At 47.2% G+C, this 23,816-nt stretch overlaps 2 protein-coding genes across 2 annotated transcripts; both read right to left on the bottom strand.

The window, feature by feature from the left end:
• Nucleotides 1-4,069: 4,069 nt before the first annotated feature.
• On the bottom strand, nt 4,070-11,949 carry LOC311117936 (protein-lysine methyltransferase METTL21E-like; the record flags this gene model as incomplete). Its single annotated transcript, XM_084192829.1, has 4 exons — nt 4,070-4,475; nt 8,768-8,885; nt 9,081-9,238; nt 11,895-11,949. 4 exons carry the CDS (start codon nt 11,947-11,949, stop codon nt 4,075-4,077), a joined length of 732 nt encoding a protein of 243 aa, XP_084048955.1. The 3' UTR covers nt 4,070-4,074.
• Nucleotides 11,950-12,247: 298 nt separating this feature from the next.
• LOC311117937 (DNA excision repair protein ERCC-5 homolog) lies at nt 12,248-22,154 on the bottom strand (the record flags this gene model as incomplete). Its single annotated transcript, XM_084192830.1, has 6 exons — nt 12,248-12,352; nt 16,455-16,868; nt 19,329-19,413; nt 20,615-20,812; nt 21,287-21,431; nt 21,941-22,154. Coding segments are annotated over 6 exons (1,161 nt in total), but the record flags the coding sequence as incomplete, so codon positions are not given.
• Between the last annotated feature and the right edge of the window lie 1,662 nt (nt 22,155-23,816).

Here is a 23,816-nt window from a genome sequence, read left to right as displayed (position 1 = left end):
GCTCCACCAGAGGACAGGGGTAATAGAACAGGGCTGTCTGCTCTGCTCTCATAGCTCCACCAGAGGACAGGGGTAATAGAACAGGGCTGTCTGCTCTGCTCTCATAGCTCCACCAGAGGACAGGGGTAATAGAACAGGGCTGTCTGCTCTACTCTCATAGCTCCACCAGAGGACAGGGGTAATAGAATAGGGCTGTCTGCTCTACTCTCATAGCTCCACCAGAGGACAGGGGTAATAGAACAGGGCTGTCTGCTCTGCTCTCATAGCTCCACCAGAGGACAGGGGTAATAGAACAGGGCTGTCTGCTCTACTCTCATAGCTCCACCAGAGGACAGGGGTAATAGAACAGGGCTGTCTGCTCTACTCTCATAGCTCCACCAGAGGACAGGGGTAATAGAACAGGGCTGTCTGCTCTACTCTCATAGCTCCACCAGAGGACAGGGGTAATAGAACAGGGCTGTCTGCTCTACTCTCATAGCTCCACCAGAGGACAGGGGTAATAGAACAGGGCTGTCTGCTCTACTCTCATAGCTCCACCAGAGGACAGGGGTAATAGAACAGGGCTGTCTGCTCTACTCTCATAGCTCCACCAGAGGACAGGGGTAATAGAACAGGGCTGTCTGCTCTACTCTCATAGCTCCACCAGAGGACAGGGGTAATAGAACAGGGCTGTCTGCTCTACTCTCATAGCTCCACCAGAGGACAGGGGTAATAGAACAGGGCTGTCTGCTCTACGCTCATAGCTCCACCAGAGGACAGGGGTAATAGAACAGGGCTGTCTGCTCTACTCTCATAGCTCCACCAGAGGACAGGGGTAATAGAACAGGGCTGTCTGCTCTACTCTCATAGCTCCACCAGAGGACAGGGGTAATAGAACAGGGCTGTCTGCTCTACTCTCATAGCTCCACCAGAGGACAGGGGTAATAGAACAGGGCTGTCTGCAGTGCAACTGTTTTGTGCAACTGTTTTGATTTAGTGACCGTTTGACCTGGATATGAGAATTTGGCCTGGATACGCCAGCTCTCGGGTTTCTGACATGACCGTTAAAACCAAATCTTATCCCGTCTGAAACCCCTTTTGTCGGAGGTCCTTGGTATGCCCCTGCCTCTACCCTAAATAGCTCAGTATGAGGGGGTCTGATGAGGGTATGTATAATGAGGGGGTGTGACTGAGACTGACAGGACTAAAGGAGATCGCTGGTTCACAGGGAGAGGAAGTGATGTCAGTGTCTGATTCTGTTGTTGTACTGTGACCTTTTATCCTTGTTTTGACTTGGTAACCAATAGCAAGCAATTTCTAGACTTAACCTAACATTGAGGGGCAGAGGTTGCAGGGTAAACTGATTCAAATGGCAGCTTGGAGGCAACCCCCATACATTAACATTTTAGTCATTTTAGCAGACGCTCTTATCCAGAGCGACTTACAGTTAGTGAGTGCATACATTTTCATATTTATTTAGTTTCATACTGCCCCCCCCGTGGGAATCGAACCCACAACCCTGGCGTTGCAAGCGCCATGCTCTACCAACTGAACTACAGGGGGCCCATACCAGTATGTTGTTTGACAGGTTGTTTTTCTGACCAGGTCAGTTTATACAGTATCTCTCTCTCTGTCATATATCTGATTGGTCTCTCTAAGGACTAGATTCAATCAGATCAAGTATTAACAGATCGGTATATATGTCGGCTAATTACCTGAGATCTAGATTTTGGACACACCTACTCATTCCAGGGTTTTTCTTTATTTTTACTATTTTCTACATTGTAGAATAATATTGAAGACATCAAAACTATGAAAGAACACATATGGAATCATGTAGTAACCAAAAAAGTGTTAAATTCTTCAAATAGCCACCCTTTGCCTTGATGACAGCTTTGCACACTCTTGACATTCTCTCAACCAGCTTCACCTGGAATGCTTTTCCAACAGTCTTGAAGGAGTTCCCACATATGCTGAGCACTTGTTGGCTGCTTTTCCTTCACTCTGCGGTCCAACTCATCCCAAACCATCTCAATTTGGTTGAGGTCAGGTTTTAAGAGTGATATCCGGGAGTATCCCCAGCCAAGAGGAAATCACGGGAATCCCATCTCACCACAATGGAGACTGAAATAGGATGAGGTATGTCTTAAGATGTCTCAGGATGAGAGATGGATAAGGTATGTCTTAATGGATCTCCCTCGGGGACCTAAAGGGCAGACAGGTCGTACTGATGGGTGGACCGCCTCACCTCGACCCCTCTCTGACCCCTACTGTACTGATGGGTGGACCGCCTCACCTCGACCCCTCTCTGACCCCTACTGTACTGATGGGTGGACCGCCTCACCTCGACCCCTCTCTGACCCCTACTGTACTGATGGGTGGACCGCCTCACCTCGACCCCTCTCTGACCCCTACTGTACTGATGGGTGGACCGCCTCACCTCGACCCCTCTCTGACCCCTACTGTACTGATGGGTGGACCGCCTCACCTCGACCCCTCTCTGACCCCTACTGTACTGATGGGTGGACCGCCTCACCTCGACCCCTCTCTGACCCCCGTCCTTTCCTCTTCAGTTGACTAAAAGGACTAATCTTCCTTTCCATAACAATTTACAGGCGATGAGGTGTTTATAATGTAGTTTATTACGCATTTGATAAATTACTGCATAAAGCAAATGAACAACATAATACAAAGTAAATAGTGTTCATTGTATGGACATAAACTTCAGGAAACAGCAATACATCATGTGCAGCAGGTCTTGATATGTACAGCAGTACATCATGTGCAGCAGGTCTTGATATGTACAGCAGTACATCATGTGCAGCAGGTCTTGATATGTACAGCAGTACATCATGTGCAGCACACACTATATATCCTTCTGGTCATGTAGTGAACATCTTCAATCAGAAATACAACTGAATAATAGTAGAGAAAACAATCATACAGATCTGCCAGGCATGAAGGGAAGGAGAGTTCATTTAACATCTGTAAAGAGGACAGTAACCTCTGTAAAGAGGACAGTAACCTCTGTAAAGAGGACAGTAATCTCTGTAAAGAGGACAGTAACCTCTGTAAAGAGGACAGTAACCTCTGTAAAGATGACAGTAACCTCTGTAAAGAGGATAGTAACCTCTGTAAAGAGGACAGTAACCTCTGTAAAGAGGACAGTAACCTCTGTAAAGAGGACAGTAACCTCTGTAAAGTTGACAGTAACATATGTAAAGAGGAGAGTAACCTCTGTAAAGAGGACAGTAACATATGTAAAGAGGAGAGTAACCTCTGTAAAGTTGACAGTAACATATGTAAAGAGGAGAGTAACCTCTGTAAAGAGGACAGTAACCTCTGTAAAGAGGACAGTAACCTCTGTAAAGAGGACAGTAACCTCTGTAAAGAGGACAGTAACCTCTAACCTCTGTAAAGAGGACAGTAACCTCTGTAAAGATGACAGTAACCTCTGTAAAGATGACAGTAACATCTGTAAAGAGGACAGTAACATCTGTAAAGAGGACAGTAACCTCTGTAAAGAGGACAGTAACCTCTGTAAAGAGGACAGTAACCTCTGTAAAGAGGACAGTAACCTCTGTAAAGATGACAGTAACCTCTATAAAGAGGACAGTAACCTCTGTAAAGATGACAGTAACCTCTACAAAGAGGACAGTAACATCTGTAAAGTTGACATTAACCTCTGTAAAGTTGACAGTAACCTCTGTAATGTTGACAGTAACCTATGTAAAGATGACAGTAACCTCTGCAAAGAGGACAGTAACCTCTGTAAAGTTGACAGTAACCTCTGTAAAGAGGACAGTAACCTCTGTAAAGTTGACAGTAACATATGTAAAGAGGAGAGGAACCTCTGCAAAGTTTACAGTAACATCTGCAAAGTTTACAGTAACCTCTGTAAAGTTGACATTAACCTCTGTACAGTTGACAGTAACCTCTTAAGGACAGTAACCTCTGTAAAGAGGACAGTAACCTCTGTAAAGAGGACAGTAACCTCTTAAGGACAGTAACCTCTGTAAAGAGGACAGCTACAAACAAAAGATAACAACGGGCTGAAGAAACACTACAATTACCCCAAATGCTGTGGATGTCGGCTCAAGGGTAAATGGCCTTCCTCGATGCTCGGTACAGTTTGATACTGAGACTGGGCAGATCATACAGCTCTTCCAGATGGAACCTGCCCTGGAACCGTTCTACAAACCGGTTCTCTCTGTCCAGACGGAACCTCATGGCCCAGAGGATCTCCGTCCCGTCCTGACACAGGTGATCGAAGGTGTCCAAGAGCTCCACCAGGTGCGGGTGGCAGTACACCACGTCAGCAGCGAACACGTAGTCGTAGAGACAGGTAGCCCGAGGGAAGCGTTGTTCCAGCTCCTGCCCCCAGGACAGCTCAGTGACACGAGGAGTGTGTCTACAGCGCCCCCTGGTGTTACGGAGTACGTTATACTGCAGGTTACTCAGCACCTCCGGCAGGTCCGTGGACGTCACCTTGGCACCTAGGAAATAATAAATAAATGCAAAATAAATGCCAGTTACCAAACAGGAATGTGACCAGAGCAGAGGAGCTGAAAGCGCTGGTGGGTGCAGACAACAGACTCCTGCTTTGAGCAGTTCAAGTCCACCAGAGACATCCTGAGAGGTAATACAGCTAACTTTAGCCGGGTGAGAGTCGTCGGGTGAGGTTGTGTCTCTCTCTGGCGGGAGGTAAGCTTGGCTTATATGGTGTTGAGTAAAGCTTAAACCATGTATTTATATTGTAGTTAGGTATTGTAGGTAGTTATCGTGGGTTATTGTAGTTATTGTAGGTAAGTATTGTATTCGGCTGAGCCCGGTGAAGCACGAGGCTAGCTAACCCACTACCTGGACTAGCTAGCGGGTAGCTACTGGTAACTATTAGCAACTGTGGATAGTTGTTTCACGCTTGAGAGTGCCTGTAATTATGCCAGCTAGCTCTCCGTTGTGTCCTCCTCCCAGAGTGCAAAGAGCCTTGGCGTGACCCTGGACAACACCCTGTCGTTCTCCGCTAACATCAAGGCGGTGACCCGATCCTGTAGGTTCATGCTCTACAACATTCGCAGAGTACGACCCTGCCTTACACAGGAAGCGGCACAGGTCCTAATCCAGGCACTTGTCATCTCCCGTCTGGATTACTGCAACTCGCTGTTGGCTGGGCTCCCTGCCTGTGCCATTAAACCCCTACAACTCATCCAGAATGCCGCAGCCCGTCTGGTGTTCAACCTTCCCAAGTTCTCTCACGTCACCCCGCTCCTCCGCACACTCCACTGGCTTCCAGTTGAAGCTCGCATCTGCTACAAGACCATGGTGCTTGCCTATGGAGCTGTGAGGGGAACGGCACCTCCGTACCTTCAGGCTCTGATCAGTCCCTACACCCAAACGAGGGCATTGCGTTCATCCACCTCTGGCCTGCTGGCTCCCCTTCCTCTGCGGAAGCACAGTTCCCGCTCAGCCCAGTCAAAACTGTTCGCTGCTCTGGCACCCCAATGGTGGAACAAGCTCCCTCACGACGCCAGGACAGCGGAGTCACTCACCACCTTCCGGAGACACTTGAAACCCCACCTCTTTAAGGAATACCTGGGATAGGATAAAGTAATCCTTCTACCCCCCCCCCTTACCCCACCCCAAAGAAAAAAATATATATATATATTGTAAAGTGGTTGTCCCACTGGCTATCATAAGGTGAATGCACCAATTTGTAAGTCGCTCTGGATAAGAGCGTCTGCTAAATGACGAAAATGTAAAATGTAAATGTAGGAACGAGATGTCTGTCCTCGGAAAAGGGGGGTGGTTGATGGGCCCAAAAAACTAAACCAAAAAAACCCAGTAACAATTCCCGCTGGGACTGCTCAGTGACATGAGGATGATGTCTTTTTAAAAAATAGCATACAGTTGAAGTCGGAAGTTTACATACACCTTAGCCAAATACATTTCAACTCAGTTTTTATATCTGGATTAAATAAGCATTCACCCCCCCCAGACACAATACATGTTAGAATCACCTTTGGCAGCGATTACAGTTGTGAGTCTTTCTGGGTAAGTCTCTAAGAGCTTTCCACACCTGGATTCTATAATAGCCCATTTATTATTAAAAAAAATATTTGCTGAAAAGTTGATTGTTGATCATTGCTAGACAGCCATTTTCAAGTCTTGCCATAGATTTTCAAGCCGATTTAAGTCAAAACTGTAACTAGGCCACTCAGGAACATTCAATATCATCTTGGTAAGCAACTCCAGTGTATATTTGGCCTTGTGTTTTAGGTTATTGTCCTGCTGAAAGGTGAGTTCGTCTCCCAGTGTCTGCTGGAAAGCAGACTGAACCAGGTTTCCCTCTAGGATTTTGCCTGTGCTTATAGCTGTATTCCGTTACTTTTTATCCAAAAAAAAAAAAAAATCCTTAGTCCTTGCCGATTACAAGCATACCCATAACATGATGCAGCCACCACCATGCTTGAAAATATGAAGAGTGGTACTCAGTGATGTGGTTGTGTTGTTGCCCCAAACATAACGATTTGTATTCAGGACAAACAGTTTCAGTATTACTGAAGTGACCCTATATTTTTATTCTGTACAGGCTTCCTTTTCACTCCGTCATTTACAGTGCATTCGGAAAGTATTCAGACCCCTTGACAAAGCAGAAACTGGTTATTAGACATTTGAAGGGTAGGGGGACAGGTTAAAGAAGGGTTTTTAAGCCTTGAGACAATTTAGACATGGATTGTGCCTGTGTGCCATTCAGAGGGTGAATGGGCAAGACAAAATATTGAAGTGCCTTTTGAACGGGGGGTATGGTAGTAGGTGCCAGGCGCACCGGTTTGTGTCAAGAACTGCAATGCTGCTGGGTTTTTCACGCTCAACAGTTTCCCGTGTGTATCAAGAATGGTCCACCACCCAAAGGACATCCAGCCAACTTGACACAACTGGGGGAAGCATTGGAGTCAACATGGGCCAGCATCCCTGTGGAACGCTCTCTACACCTTGTAGAGTCCCATGCCCCCCCGACGAATTGAGGCTGTTCTGAGGGGAAAAGGGGGGGGGGGGGGGGGACCAACTCAATATTAAGAAGGTGTCCTTAAATGTTTTGTACACTCAGTATATTTAGTATATTATTAAATGGTATTTATATTATAAAGTGCCTTTGGTTTTTGCTCTGACTTGCACTATCAACTGTGGGACCTTAAATAGACAGGTGTGTGCCTTTCCAAATCAAATCCTATCAATTTGAATTTACCACAAGTTTACACATTTACATTTACACCAATCAAAAGTTGTAGAAACATCTCAAGGATGATCAATGGAAACAGGATGCACCGGAGCTCAATTTCGAGTCTCATAGCAAAGGGTCTGAACACTTATGTAAATAAGGTATCTGTTTTTCATTTTTTATAAAGTTGCAAATATTTCTAAAAACCTGTTTTCACTTTGTCATTATGGGGTATTGTGTGTAGATTGATGAGGATTTTTATTTATTTAATCCATTTTAGAATAAGGCTGTAACGTAACAAAATGTGGAAAAAAGTCAGGCGGTGTGAATACTTTACGAGTGCACTGTATTTGATACCATTCCACCCATTCCGCTCCAGCCATTTCCATGAGCACGTCCTCCCCAATTAAGGTGCCACCAACCTCCTGTGATCCCTACGGTGAAGCATGGTGGTTGGCAGCGTCATGCTATGGGGAAGCTTTTCAGTGGCAGGGACTGGGAGACTGGTAAGGATAGAGGGAACAATGAATGGAGCCAAATACAGGAAAATCCTTAATGAGAACCTGCTTCAGAGAGCAAATGACCTTAGACTGGTTCACCGCCGCTCCCCATCTAACTTGACAGAGAAAATCTGCAAGGAAGAACGGGAGAAAATCCCCAAATCCAGATGTGCAAAGCTGATACAGACATACCCAAGGTGACTCAAAGCTGTAATCGACGCCAAAGGTGCTTCTATAAAAAGATTTACTCGGGTGTGAATACTTATGTAAATGAGATATTTCGGTATTTAATTTTGAATACATTTGCTAAAATTTCTAAAAACATGTTTTCACTTTGTCATTATGGGGAATTATGTGTAGATGGATGAGATTTTTTTTTTTAAATAAAATTTTGAATTCAGGCTGTAACACAACAAAAATGTGGAAAAAGTCAATGGGTATGAATACTTTCTGAATGCACTGTATAGTATATTATTAAATTGTATATATATATTTATTACATATAGTATATTACTAAATGGTATATATATTTATTATATATAGTATATTACTAAATGGTATATATATATTTATTACATATAGTATATTACTAAATGGTATATATATTTATTATATATAGTATATTACTAAATGGTATATATATTTATTATATATAGTATATTACTAAATGGTATATATATATTTATTACATATAGTATATTACTAAATGGTATATATATTTATTATATATAGTATATTACTAAATGGTATATATATATTTATTACATATAGTATATTACTAAATGGTATATATATTTATTATATATAGTATATTACTAAATGGTATATATATTTATTATATATAGTATATTACTAAATGGTATATATATTGATTATATATAGTATATTACTAAATGGTATATATATTTATTATATATAGTATATTACTAAATGGTATATATATTTATTATATATAGTATATTACTAAATGGTATATATATTTATTATATATAGTATATTATTAAACAGCATATATATTCCCCAAACTAATAACATTATCAGCGACTTTGGAAATACAAGACCGTCTCACCTAGAAGGCTGGTAACTATGGAGACCAGACCGGTCCCGGCGCCCAGCTCGATGACGTTCTTGTCCAGCAGGTTGTATGTGTCCCGGTGGGTATCCAGGAAGTAACACAGCACTATGGCCTGATGGGAAAATAAACGCAACGTGAACTAACAGGACATTATAATAATGAAGTTGATGGATGAGAAGTTATAAAATGGTGGAGGGAAAAAAAAAAGTGGAATTTAATAGTGATGATTGTGATGACGATTGTGATTAGCGTAATGGGGTTAGTGTTAGCGAGGATGATGAAGGTGAGTGTAAGGAGTGTGTTGTACCGAGGGCCACATCACAGCTCCGTAGAGGTCATGTGACTCCTTGATCTTGATCTGGTGTTCAGCGAAGGTATATCCCTCCCAGGCCTCCATGCTGATCAGAGTCTGGATGATCCTCCTGGACATGATAGCAGCTGCCAGCTCAGCATCCACAACAACACCTGACATGGGCAACACAATTAGATTGGATTTATTCTATGTAGGAGACCAATGCGTTCTAAGTGGTATCCTCATGTAGATATTGGAATTATTTCCAAACCATGACAGTGAGTATGGTTGCAGTTCCCATCATCCTCTCTCTCTCTCGGTACAGTCTCAGGTTGCAGATGTATCCCATCATCCTCTCTCTCAGTGGAAAGAGCTCATCCAGATATTCCATTTAAAGTTGAGACCTCGTCTTGGCCCAGCATGTCTCCCCCCCCCTGGCCCCGCCCCTTCCTCTCCACTGGTCCTCCCATGTAATGTAGTGTTAACGGAGACCTGTGACCTAGGGTTAGTACTGTGTCAGTGGTGTAATGTTGCCCCTCTACACAGCTAGCTGACCCAGCATCAGTACCGTAACCCAGCCCCTCAGTAGAGTAATATAACTCCTCTACACAGCTAGCTGACCCAGCATCAGTACCGTAACCCAGCCCCTCAGTAGAGTAATATAACTCCTCTACACAGCTAGCTGACCCAGCATCAGTACCGTAACCCAGCCCCTCAGTAGAGTAATATAACTCCTCTACACAGCTAGCTGACCCAGCATCAGTACCGTAACCCAGCCCCTCAGTAGAGTAATATACAGTGGGGAAAAAAAGTATTTAGTCAGCCACCAATTGTGCAAGTTCTCCCACTTAAAAAGATGAGAGAGGCCTGTAATTTTCATCATAGGTACACGTCAACAATGACAAACAAATTGAGAAAAAATTATCCAGAAAATCACAATGTAAAAATTTATATGAATTTATTTGCAAATTATGGTGGAAAATAAGTATTTGGTCACCTACAAACAAGCAAGATTTCTGGCTCTCACAGACCTGTAACTTCTTCTTTAAGAGGCTCCTCTGTCCTCCACTCGTTACCTGTATTAATGGCACCTGTTTGAACTTGTTATCAGTATAAAAGACACCTGTCCACAACCTCAAACAGTCACACTCCAAACTCCACTATGGCCAAGACCAAAGAGCTGTCAAAGGACACCCGAAACAGAATTGTAGACCTGCAGGCTGGGAAGACTGAATATGCAATAGGTAAGCAGCTTGGTTTGAAGAAATCAACTGTGGGAGCATTTATTAGGAAATGGAAGACATACAAGACCACTGATAATCTCCCTCGATCTGGGGCTCCACGCAAGATCTCACCCCGTGGGGTCAAAATGATCACAAGAACGGTGAGCAAAAACCCCAGAACCACACGGGGGGACCTAGTGAATGACCTGCAGAGAGCTGGGACCAAAGTAACAAAGCCTACCATCAGTAACACACTACGCCGCCAGGGACTCAAATCCTGCAGTGCCAGATGTGTCCCCCTGCTTAAGCCAGTAATTGTCCAGGCCCATCTGAAGTTTGCTAGTGTGCATTTGGATGATCCAGAAGAGGATTGGGAGAATGTCATATGGTCAGATGAAACCAAAATAGAACTTTTTGGTAAAAACTCAACTCGTCGTGTTTGGAGGACAAAGAATGCTGAGTTGCATCCAAAGAACACCATACCTACTGTGAAGCATAGGGGCGGAAACATCAGGCTTTGGGGCTGTTTTTCTGCAAAGGGACCAGGACGACTGATCCGTGTAAAGGAAAGAATGAATGGGGCCATGTATCGTGAGATTTTGAGTGAAAACCTCCTTCCATCAGCAAGGGCATTGAAGATGAAACGTGGCTGGGTCTTTCAGCATGACAATGATCCCAAACACACCGCCCGGGCAACGAAGGAGTGGCTTCGTAAGAAGCATTTCAAGGTCATGGAGTGGCCTAGCCAGTCTCCAGATCTCAACCCCATAGAAAATCTTTGGAGGGAGTTGAAAGTCCGTGTTGCCCAGCGACAGCCCCAAAACATCACTGCTCTAGAGGAGATCTGCATGGAGGAATGGGCCAAAATACCAGCAACAGTGTGTGAAAACCTTGTGAAGACATACATAAAACGTTTGACCTGTGTCATTGCCAACAAAGGGTATATAACAAAGTATTGAGAAACTTTTGTTATTGACCAAATACTTATTTTCCACCATATTTTGCAAATAAATTCATTAAAAATCCTACAATGTGATTTCCTGGATTTTTTTTTCTCATTTTGTATGTCATAGTTGATGTGTACCTATGATGAAAATTACAGGACTCTCTCATCTTTTTAAGTGGGAGAACTTGCACAATTGGTGGCTGACTAAATACTTTTTTTCCCCACTGTAACTCCTCTACACAGCTAGCTGACCCAGCATCAGTACTATAACCCAGACCCTCAGTAGAGTAATATAACTCCTCTATGTGCTGGCAGGTTATTTGTGGCCTCTCTGACACAGACATGCAGCTGGTATACCAGTTATGTAAGCTGGTGAGGGGAGAAACGAAGAGGACCTCTTAAATCACTTTACAGCCTGTGAGTGTGTGTGTGTGTCAATGTACCCGATTACGACGCTATAAACATGTTTATTAAGCACTTTAAACATGACCTACCTCTCATACTGGCCATTAACTAATTATAACGCCAATCTACCAGAGTGCACTTCAACTATCGACGCCGACATTTTACACGTACAGCAATAACCAAAAGCTGACTTAGCGAGGCATCCCATAATTGACACGTTCCTTCTGTGTGCGTCTGAAAGTTATAGCTACCTACCTTCTGTTTTAGCATCTTTCTCAGTCTGAACAGACTGGGCCGGGCGGGGGTCCATGTCTCCGGCCGTCCTGTCCTGGAGTAGGGGTAGCAGTAACACTCTGACCGTGTTTCTCCAGTCCTGGAGTAGGGGTAGCAGTAACACTCTGACCGTGTTTCTCCAGTCCTGGAGTAGGGGGTAGCAGTAACACTCTGACCGTGTTTCTCCAGTCCTGGAGTAGGGGTAGCAGTAACACTCTGACCGTGTTTCTCCAAAGTGGTCTGCTGGCTGTCCAGGGAACAGTGCCGGTCCTCAGGCTAGGTGACCGTGTTTCTCCAAAGTGGTCTGTTGGCTGTCCAGGGAACAGTGCCAGTCCTTAGGCTAGGTGACCGTGTTTCTCCAAAGTGGTCTGCTGGCTGTCCAGGGAACAGTGCCGGTCCTCAGGCATAGGTGACCGTGTTTCTCCAAAGTGGTCTGCTGGCTGTCCAGGGAACAGTGCCGGTCCTCAGGCATAGGTGACCGTGTTTCTCCAAAGTGGTCTGTTGGCTGTCCAGGGAACAGTGCCGGTCCTCAGGCTAGGTGACCGTGTTGCTCCAAAGTGGTCTGTTGGCTGTCCAGGGAACAGTGGCGGTCCTCAGGCTAGGTGACCGTGTTGCTCCAAAGTGGTCTGCTGGCTGTCCAGGGAACAGTGCCGGTCCTCAGGCATAGGTGACCGTGTTTCTCCAAAGTGGTCTGTTGGCTGTCCAGGGAACAGTGCCGGTCCTCAGGCTAGGTGACCGTGTTTCTCCAAAGTGGTCTGCTGGCTGTCCAGGGAACAGTGCCGGTCCTCAGGCTAGGTGCTCCGGGTCTCAGACGGCTCTAGTCTCAGTCAGGCGGCTGGCTGTGTGTTGTGAGGGGTCAGGTGGCTGGCTGTGTGTTGGGAGGGGTCAGGTGGCTGGCTGTGTGTTGTGAGGGGTTGGTATATGATTATCTTTCTCCATTCCTTCCCTCCCGCCGTTGGCATACTGGGTACGGTACTCCCCCCTCCCTCCCTCCCCCCTCCCTCCCTCCAGTGGCATACTACAGCCTGTTGTCCACTACTACCCCTCCCTTCCTCCCTCCCTTCCTCCCTCCAGAGAGAGAAGGAGAGGAAGAGCTAGAGAGAGACGGGTAAAGCGAGAGAGAGGTGAAGTGAGAGTTCTAGCAGAGAGTTAGAAATAGAGTTGGGGGCTTGGGGGTCAGAAAGGGGGGATAGAGGAAGAGGGGGGGTGAGAGAGTTCCAACAGGGGTCGGGGGGGGGTTAGTATCTTAACAACATTCTGACTAGGAGGGGGAGATTATCATGCCAAACACTGACTAGGAGGGGGAGATTATCATGCCAAACACTGACTAGGAGGGGGAGATTATCATGCCAAACACTGACTAGGAGGGGGAGATTATCATGCCAAATACTGACTAGGAGGGGGAGATTATCATGCCAAACACTGACTAGGAGGGGGAGATTATCATGCCAAACACTGACTAGGAGGGGGAGATTATCATGCCAAACACTGACTAGGAGGGGGAGATTATCATGCCAAACACTGACTAGGAGGGGGAGATTATCATGCCAAACACTGACTAGGAGGGGGAGATTATCATGCCAAACACTGACTAGGAGGGGGAGATTATCATGCCAAACACTGACTAGGAGGGGGAGATTATCATGCCAAACACTGACTAGGAGGGGGAGATTATCATGCCAAACACTGACTAGGAGGGGGAGATTATCATGCCAAACACTGACTAGGAGGGGGAGATTATCATGCCAAACACTGACTAGGAGGGGGAGATTATCATGCCAAACACTGACAGTTTGCCTAAATAACAATGCTGTCTCTCTGAGGCAGACCTACCTGCTGCATTCTAGCTGTTAAAGAACGATGCTGTCTCTCTGAGGCAGTCCTACCTGCTGCATTCTAGCTGTTAAAGAACGATGCTGTCTCTCTGAGGCAGACCTACCTGCTGCATTCTAGCTGTTAAAGAACGATGCTGTCTCTCTGAGGCAGTCCTACCTGCTGCATTCTAGCTGTTAAAGAACGATGCTGTCTCTCTGAGGAAGCCCTACCTGCTGCATTCTAGCTGTTAAAGAACGATGCTGTCTCTCTGAAGCAGTCCTACCTGCTGCATTCTAGCTGTTAAAGAACGATGCTGTCTCTCTGAGGCAGACCTACCTGCTGCATTCTAGCTGTTAAAGAACGATGCTGTCTCTCTGAGGCAGTCCTACCTGCTGCATTCTAGCTGTTAAAGAACGATGCTGTCTCTCTGAGGAAGCCCTACCTGCTGCATTCTAGCTGTTAAAGAACGATGCTGTCTCTCTGAGGAAGCCCTACCTGCTGCATTCTAGCTGTTAAAGAACGATGCTGTCTCTCTGAGGAATCCCTACCTGCTGAATTCTAGCTGTTAAAGAACGATGCTGTCTCTCTGAGGAAGCCCTACCTGCTGCATTCTAGCTGTTAAAGAACGATGCTGTCTCTCTGAGGCAGACCTACCTGCTTCATTCTAGCTGTTAAAGAACGATGCTGTCTCTCTGAGGAAGCCCTACCTGCTGCATTCTAGCTGTTAAAGAACAATGCTGTCTCTCTGAGGAAGACCTACCTGCTGCATTCTAGCTGTTAAAGAACGATGCTGTCTCTCTGAGGCAGTTCTACCTGCTGCATTCTATCTGTTAAAGAACGATGCTGTCTCTCTGAGGGAGACCTACCTGCTGCATTCTAGCTGTTAAAGAACGATGCTGTCTCTCTGAGGGAGACCTACCTGCTGCATTCTAGCTGTTAAAGAACGATGCTGTCTCTCTGAGGAAGTCCTACCTGCTGTATTCTAGCTGTTAAAGAACGATGCTGTCTCTCTGAAGCAGTCCTACCTGCTGCATTCTAGCTGTTAAAGAACGATGCTGTCTCTCTGAAGCAGTCCTACCTGCTGCATTCTAGCTGTTAAAACATCAACATTATGAGGAGACTAAACTAGTTAGGCTGTGGAGGAACCCTGATGTCCAGCCATCACATTACCGTTCCTGTGGAGGAACCCTGATGTCCAGCCATCACATTACCGCTCCTGTGGAGGAACCCTGATGTCCAGCCATCACATTACCGCTCCTGTGGTGGAACCCTGATGTCCAGCCATCACATTACCGCTCCTGTGGAGGAAACCTGATGTCCAGCCATCACATTACCGCTCCTGTGGAGGAAACCTGATGTCCAGCCATCACATTACCGCTCCTGTGGAGGAACCCTGATGTCCAGCCATCACATTACCGTTCCTGTGGAGGAACCCTGATGTCCAGCCATCACATTACCGCTCCTGTGGAGGTGGAGGAACCCTGATGTCCAGCCATCACATTACCGCTCCTGTGGAGGAAACCTGATGTCCAGCCATCACATTACCGCTCCTGTGGAGGAACCCTGATGTCCAGCCATCACATTACCGCTCCTGTGGAGGAACCCTGATGTCCAGCCATCACATTACCGCTCCTGTGGAGGAACCCTGATGTCCAGCCATCACATTACCGCTCCTGTGGAGGTGGAGGAACCCTGATGTCCAGCCATCACATTACTGCTCCTGTGGAGGAACCCTGATGTCCAGCCATCACATTACCGCTCCAGTGGAGGAACCCTGATGTCCAGCCATCACATTACCGCTCCTGTGGAGGAACCCTGATGTCCAGCCGTCACATTACCGCTCCTGTGGAGGTGGAGGAACCCTGATGTCCAGCCATCACATTACCGCTCCTGTGGAGGAAACCTGATGTCCAGCCATCACATTACCGCTCCTGTGGAGGAACCCTGATGTCCAGCCATCACATTACCGCTCCTGTGGAGGTGGAGGAACCCTGATGTCCAGCCGTCACATTACCGCTCCTGTGGAGGAACCCTGATGTCCAGCCATCACATTACCGCTCCTGTGGAGGAACCCTGATGTCCAGCCATCACATTACCGCTCCTGTGGAGGAACCCTGATGTCCAGCCATCACATTACCGCTCCAGTGGAGGAACCCTGATGTCCAGCCATCACATTACCGCTCCTGTGGAGGAACCCTGATGTCCAGCCATCACATTACCGCTCCTGTGGAGGAACCGTGATGTCCAGCCATCACATTACCGCTCCTGTGGAGGTGGAGGAACCCTGATGTCCAGCCGTCACATTACCGCTCCAGTCAACACCAGCAGGGAAACACCGCGTAAACAAATAACAAGACTGACTTTGTAATACAAAAACATTTTTATTATTCCAAATATTCATCCCAAACATAGAAAATACACCAACAAACAGCCGGGGAGGCCTGACTGAAATGATCAACAATCTCATGGGTTTACATAGCACTGTCTTTTACATCGATATATTCAAACATTATCCCTCATCATTCAAAACATTCAGGAAATGTATCACAATGGTTTCATATTGGCCTCAATATGTCCCTCTGATGACATCATCACCAACAGACGGTTGAGAGTTTAAAGTTCTCACAGTGTCTTCCTCCCCCTCCCCCCACCTCTCCCTCTCCCCCCACCTCTCTTTCCCCCCCTCCCTCCCCTTGGTTGAACCCCAAACACTGACTGGGCCGTTACCATGGTGATCCCGCCGCCACCATCACTGTCATCCCCGGAACTGCCGCTGCCGTTCTGCTCCGCCCTCCTTGGGAGGAGTTTAGGTTCAGGGACACCCTCATTAGGAGAAGGCACTTCCTTCCTCTGCTGGCTGGCCCCTCCCATATCATGGCTGGCTCTTCCCACATCCTCTGGAGCAGGTTTACTGACCTCTGCCCCCAGGAACCCCCCTGTCCCCTCCTCCACCCCTCCCTCCCTCTGCTTGGGCCCTGACCCCTCCCCTCTCTTAGCCTTGGATGGGGAGCAGACCCCCTCTCCTTCCTCCTCCCTCTCCTTCCTCTTCATACAGGTGACGGCCCGGCGGAGGCGCTGGCTCTTGATGGCCTGTCTCTCCTGCTGCTCCAGACGGAAGAACGAGTCGATACGCAGCTGGGTCTACAGGGAGGGAGGAGGGGGGGAGAGAAGGACGGAGGGGAGGGAGGAGGGGAGAGAAGGATGGAGGGGAGGGAGGAGGGGAGAGAAGGACGGAGGGGAGGGAGGAGGGGAGAGAAGGATGGAGGGGAGGGAGGAGGGGAGAGAAGGACGGAGGGGAGGGAGGAGGGGAGAGAAGGACGGAGGGGAGAGAAGGTCGGATGGGAGGGAGGGGAGGGAGGAGGGGAGAGAAGTACGGAGGGGGGGAGGGGAGAGAAGGTCGGAGGGGAGGGAGGAGGGGAGAGAAGGTCGGATGGGAGGGAGGGGAGGGAGGAGGGGAGAGAAGGACGGAGGGGAGGGAGGAGGGGAGAGAAGGTCGGATGGGAGGGAGGAGTGGAGAGAAGGACGGAGGGGAGGGAGGAGGGGAGAGAAGGACGGAGGGGAGGGAGGAGGGGGGGAGAGAAGGACGGAGGGGAGGGAGGAGGGGAGAGAAGGACGGAGGGGAGGGAGGGGAGGGAGGAGGGGAGAGAAGGACGGAGGGGAGGGAGGAGGGGAGAGAAGGACGGAGGGGAGGGAGTATATATTCTTAAATTCCATTCCTTACTAGATTAGTGTGTATTGGGTATATATTGTGAAATTGTTAGATACTACTTGTTAGATATTACTGCACTGTCGGAGCTAGAAGCACAAGCATTTCGCTACACCCGCTATAACATCTGCTAAACACGTGTATGTGATAAATAAAATTTGATTTGATTTGATTTTGAGATACAGTGCATTCGGAAAGTATTCAGACCCCTTGACTTTTTCCACATTTTGTTACGTTACAGCCTTATTCTAAAATTGATTAAATTGTTTTCTCCCCTCATCAACCTACACACAATACCCCATAATGACAAAGCAAAAACAGGTTTTTAGAATTTTTTGCAAATGTATTAAAAATAAACAAAAATATCACATTTACATAATTATTCAGACCCTTTACTTTGTTGAAGCACCTTTGGCAGCGATTACAGCCTCAAGTCTTCTTGGGTATGACGCTACAAGCTTGGCACACCTGTATTTGGGGAGTTTCTCCCATTCTTCTCTGCAGATCCTCTCAAGCTCTGTCAGGTTGGATGGGGAGCGTCGCTGCACTATTTTCAGGGCTCTCCAGAGATGTTCGATCGGGTTCAAGTCCGGGCTCTGGCTGGGCCACTCAAGGACATTCAGAGACTTGTCCCGAAGCCACTCCTGCGTTGTCTTGGCTGTGTGCTTAGGGTCGTTGTCCTGTTGGAAGGTGAACCTTCGCCCCCAGTCTGAGGTCCTGAGCGCTCTGGAGCAGGTTTTCATCAAGGATCTCTCTGTACTTTGCTCAGATCATCTTTCCCTCGATCCTGACTAGTCTCCCAGTCCCTGCCACTGAAAAACATCCCCACAGCATGATGCTGCCACCACCATGCTTCACTGTAGGGATGGTGCCAGGTTTCTTCCAGACGTGACGCTTGGCATTCAGGCCAAAGACTTCAATCTTGGTTTCATCACACTAGAGAATTTTGTTTCTCATGGTCTGAGAGTCTTTAGGTGCCTTTTGGCAAACTCCAGGTGGGCTGTCATGTGCCTTTTACTGAGGAGTGGCTTCCGCCTGGCCACTCTACCATAAAGGCCTGATTAGTGGAGTGCTGCAGAGATGGTTGTCCTTCTGGAAGGTTCTCCCATCTCCACAGAGGAACTCTGGAGCTCTGTCAGAGTGACCATCGGGTTCTTGGTCACCTCCCTGACCAAGGCCCTTCTCCCCCGATTGCTCAGTTTGGCCGGGCGGCCAGCTCTAGGAAGAGTCTTGGTGGTTCCAAACTTCTTCCATTTAAGAATGATGGAGGCCACTGGGTTCTTGGGGACCTTCAATGCTGCAGAGATGTTTTGGTACCCTTCCCCAGATCTGTGCCTCCACACAATCCTATCTCGGAGCTCTACGGACAATTCCTTCGACCTCACGGCTTGGTTTTTGCTCTGACATGCACTGTCAACTTTGGGACCTTATATAGACAGGTGTGTGCCTTTCCAAATCATATCCAATCAAAAGTTGTAGAAACATCTCAAGGATGATCAATGGAAACAGGATGCACCTGAGCTCAATTTTGAGTCTCATAGCAAAGGGTCTGAATCCTTATGTCAAGAAATAAGGTATAATACATTTGCACAAAAAAAAAAAAAAAACTGTTTTCACTTTGTCATTATGGCGTATTGGGTCATTATGGGGTATTGGGTCATTATGGGGTATTGGGTCATTATGGGGTATTGGGTCATTATGGGGTATTGTGTGTAGATTGATGAGGAAAAATATAATTTAATCCATTTTAGAACAAGGCTGTAAAGCAACAAAATGTGGAATAAGGGAAGGGGTCTGAATACTTTCCGAATGCACTGTACATTCACTATTATACCCAACTCATTCTCAATCTCTACTTTCAATAATCATTACCAACCATTGATCCATACTAATACCTGTGGTGTGTTGAGCTGTGTGATAACAGGCTGTAGAGTCTCTTCTGTCTTCCTGCTGTTCCAACCAAAACGACTCTGACAGAACGTAGGCTTAGGGTTAAGGACAGCTGGTAGTGATACACACTCACACACACGACACAGAACATCTCCCACACACACACACACGACACAGAACATCTCCCCCACACACTCACACACGACACAGAACATCTCCCCCATACACACACACGACACAGAACATCTCCCCCACACACACACACACACAGGACACAGAACATCTCCCCATACACACACAGGACACAGAACATCTCCCACACACACACACACACACACAGGACACAGAACATCTCCCACACACACACACACACGACACAGAACATCTCCCCCATACACACACACGACACAGAACATCTCCCACACACACACACAGGACACAGAACATCTCCCACACACACACACAGGACACAGAACATCTCCCCCACACACACACACACACACACACGACACAGAACATCTCCCACACTCACACACACGACACAGAACATCTCCCACACACACACACACACACACACACGACACAGAACATCTCCCCCACACACACACACACACACACACGACACAGAACATCTCCCACACTCACACACAGGACACAGAACATCTCCCACACACACACACAGGACACAGAACATCTCCCCCATACACACACACACACACACGACACAGAACATCTCCCACACACACACACAAAGGACACAGAACATCTCCCCCATACACACACACGACACAGAACATCTCCCACACACACACACACGACACAGAACATCTCCCCCATACACACACACACACACACGACACAGAACATCTCCCCCATACACACACACGACACAGAACATCTCCCACACACACACAAAGGACACAGAACATCTCCCCCATACACACACACACACACACGACACAGAACATCTCCCACACACACACACACACGACACAGAACATCTCCCCCATACACACACACGACACAGAACATCTCCCACACACACACACAGGACACAGAACATCTCCCCATACACACACAGGACACAGAACATCTCCCCCACACACACACAGGACACAGAACATCTCCCCATACACACACAGGACACAGAACATCTCCCCCACACACACACAGGACACAGAACATCTCACACACACACACACACACACACAGGACACAGAACATCTCCCCATACACACACACACACACACAGGACACAGAACATCTCCCCATACACTCTCCTAGAGGATATTCCTTGATGAGGTCGAGGTGTGGGCGGCCCCAGCTAAAGGAGCCTTCTGATAGGTCGACACTGGGCTGCAGGTAGGCAGTTGCCACGGCAGGGTTGGGGAAGCCCGGCTGCAGCTGGAGCCCTCTCAGCTTCCTCTTGACCTTGGAGTCCCGGGGGTCAGAGGTCAGACGTTGCTGCTGGGCCAAGGACCACCACTCACTGGAAGGGAAACGGAGACAAAGCACAGACAGAGTGCGTAAAGCAAAACAGGTGTGTGCTGTTTCTGTGATCCCTGAGGGAATCGAACCCACAACCTTCGCATAGCTAAAGCCACACTCTGGCCAACAGCCACACAGGACCACTCATTCCTTATTCATCACCACACAAGATACACACAATACCCTGCACCCACCCAGACCACTAGACACCAACCACCACCCACCCAGACCACTAGACACCAACCACCACCCACCCAGACCACTAGACACCAACCACCACCCACCCAGACCACTAGACACCAACCACCACCCACCCAGACCACTAGACACCAACCACCACCCACCCAGACCACTAGACACCAACCACCACCCACCCAGACCACTAGACACCAACCACCACCCACCCAGACCACTAGACACCAACCACCACCCACCCAGACCACTAGACACCAACCACCCACCCCCCGTTACTGACCTGAACATGCTGAGTGGTTCCATGCCAGGTCCAGGGAACTCGTTGAGTATCTCCATGCCCGTCACGTATCCCACCCCCGGGATCCCCTCCGTGTAGTCACTACCCAGCAGGTAGGCCAGGTTAATCAGCTTGGTACGGTCCACACCTAGGGGAGGGGGAGGGTTCTGTAGGTCTATGTACTGGTAGTGTTCTAACCAGTTGGTTCTGTAGGTCTATGTACTGGTAGTGTTCTAACCAGATGGTTCTGTAGGTCTATGTACTGGTAGTGTTCTAACCAGATGGTTCTGTAGGTCTATGTACTGGTAGTGTTCTAACCAGATGGTTCTGTAGGTCTATGTACTGGTAGTGTTCTAACCAGATGGTTCTGTAGGTCTATGTACTGGTAGTGTTCTAACCAGATGGTTCTGTAGGTCTATGTACTGGTAGGGTTCTACGTACCCAGTTGGTTCTGTAGGTCTATGTACTGGTAGTGTTCTACGTACCCAGTTGGTTCTGTAGGTCTATGTACTGGTAGTGTTCTACGTACCCAGTTGGTTCTGTAGGTCTATGTACTGGTAGTGTTCTACGTACCCAGTTGGTTCTGTAGGTCTATGTACTGGTAGTGTTCTAACCAGATGGTTCTGTAGGTCTATGTACTGGTAGTGTTCTACGTACCCAGTTGGTTCTGTAGGTCTATGTACTGGTAGTGTTCTACATATTTGTTCTGGCTGAAGAAGTTCTTGTAGACGTGTCGTCCTCCGAACAGCCATACGTCGCTGTCATCAGTGATTGTTCCGTGGGTCTGGTCGGTCCGGTCCAGGGCAGCACACTGGGCCTCCGCCTCACTGGGAGCCACCAGGAAGGGCACGCCGAACAGCCTCAGCAGCTCCTGGTGGACGAGACACACACACAGCACAGAGACATTACACCCCCGTAAGGGATAATCAACGGAGGGGCTTTTGCTTTCTACGGAAGATAATGAACCACGTGAAAGGTGTTCCGCGACGCGCTAGCAGTGTGGGACTGACCTTCCACTGAGTTGCATTATTATTTCCAGAGAACGCATAGAGCCCAGAGTTGATAATCCCGTTCATACCATGGCTATAATTTAACACATTTGCCGTTAAAAATGTTTTCCAACATCCACTGAAGTAGCTAGCACGTTGACTAGCTAGTTACAGTAGCTTCCGTGGTAACCAAACAAAACAAACAGACTTGCTAGTTCGGCTAACCGAACAATCAGTCCTAGCTTGACATTATGAACTAGGACGGCAGGTAGCTTTAGTGGTTAAGAGCGCTGTGCCAGTAACCGAAAGGTCGCTGGTTCTAATCTCCGAGCCGACTAGATGAAAAATCTGTCGATGTGCCCTTGAGCAAGGCACTTAACCCTAATTGCTCATGTAAGTCGCTCTGGATAAGCGCGTCTGCTAAATGACTAAAATGGAAATGTAAATGAACGTCGAATTCAACAATGCTTTCAAATTCGTCTTTTGCCTTCAAAAGCAGCTCAAAACATGTAAGAATGAACTATAGCCATTGAATGCGTTATATTGAAATAATGCACGCTCCAGAATGCCCTTCAAGACAATCAGAAACAAGTATCAAACAATGCCCTTGCATAAAGAGATATAAACACACACATACACAGCAGAAGAATATTGAGCCTTATAAGCACAGAAATAGACCCAGGGTTTCTTCCGGGTAAAAAAGGATTTAGGTGGTGAGCGTGGCTGTGGCGTGACAATGGGCGCGGTTGGGCCCCTAGCCACAGCTGAGTTTCGGAGAACGTTTTAGAGGCCCCATCTTGGTGGTGTAGAGAAATGTTTGGAGTTTCAAAGCTAATTTCCTGCAGTTCTACACATTTTGCCATGGTTAATGCTGTGATCTTTTGCTCAAACATAATAACAAAATCAATACTGCTAACTTCATTGTTTTGAGAACTTTCAATCACTTATTTAGGTGATTGTTAGTTCTCAAATACTTTATTATAAAAAAATATATAGCTCCATTATCTTTTCTATATACTTTAAATCTGGTTTTAGTCGTTTAAGTTTACACTGAAAACATTTTTCCATCATGAACATTTATTTTTAAAAAGAAAACTGGATTTATGCGACCCGAATAAATGTCAGAAAAATCCCTGCGACCCATCGATGCAGAGGGGATTATTCTAATGCACATAATGGGACCAATGAAATGACTAGACAGTGGAGGTGCATAGTGTTACAGAGAATGTCTCTCTGGCTGTCAACCTGAGGGAGGAGGACACTAAAACAGAATGTCTCTCTTGGCTGTCAACATGAGGGAGGAGGACACTAAAACAGAATGTCTCTCTGGCTGTCAACCTGAGGGAGGAGGACACTAAAACAGAATGTCTCTCTGGCTGTCAACATGAGGGAGGAGGACACTAAAACAGAATGTCTCTCTGGCTGTCAACATGAGGGAGGAGGACACTAAAACAGAATGTCTCTCTGGCTGTCAACATGAGGGAGGAGGACACTAAAACAGAATTTCTCTCTGGCTGTCAACATGAGGGAGGAGAACACTAAAA

Source organism: Coregonus lavaretus, assembly GCF_964263955.1.
Source record: "Coregonus lavaretus genome assembly, contig: HAP1_SCAFFOLD_6323, whole genome shotgun sequence".
Lineage (NCBI taxonomy): Eukaryota > Metazoa > Chordata > Actinopteri > Salmoniformes > Salmonidae > Coregonus > Coregonus lavaretus.
This window is presented reverse-complemented; position numbering and strand designations above follow the sequence as displayed.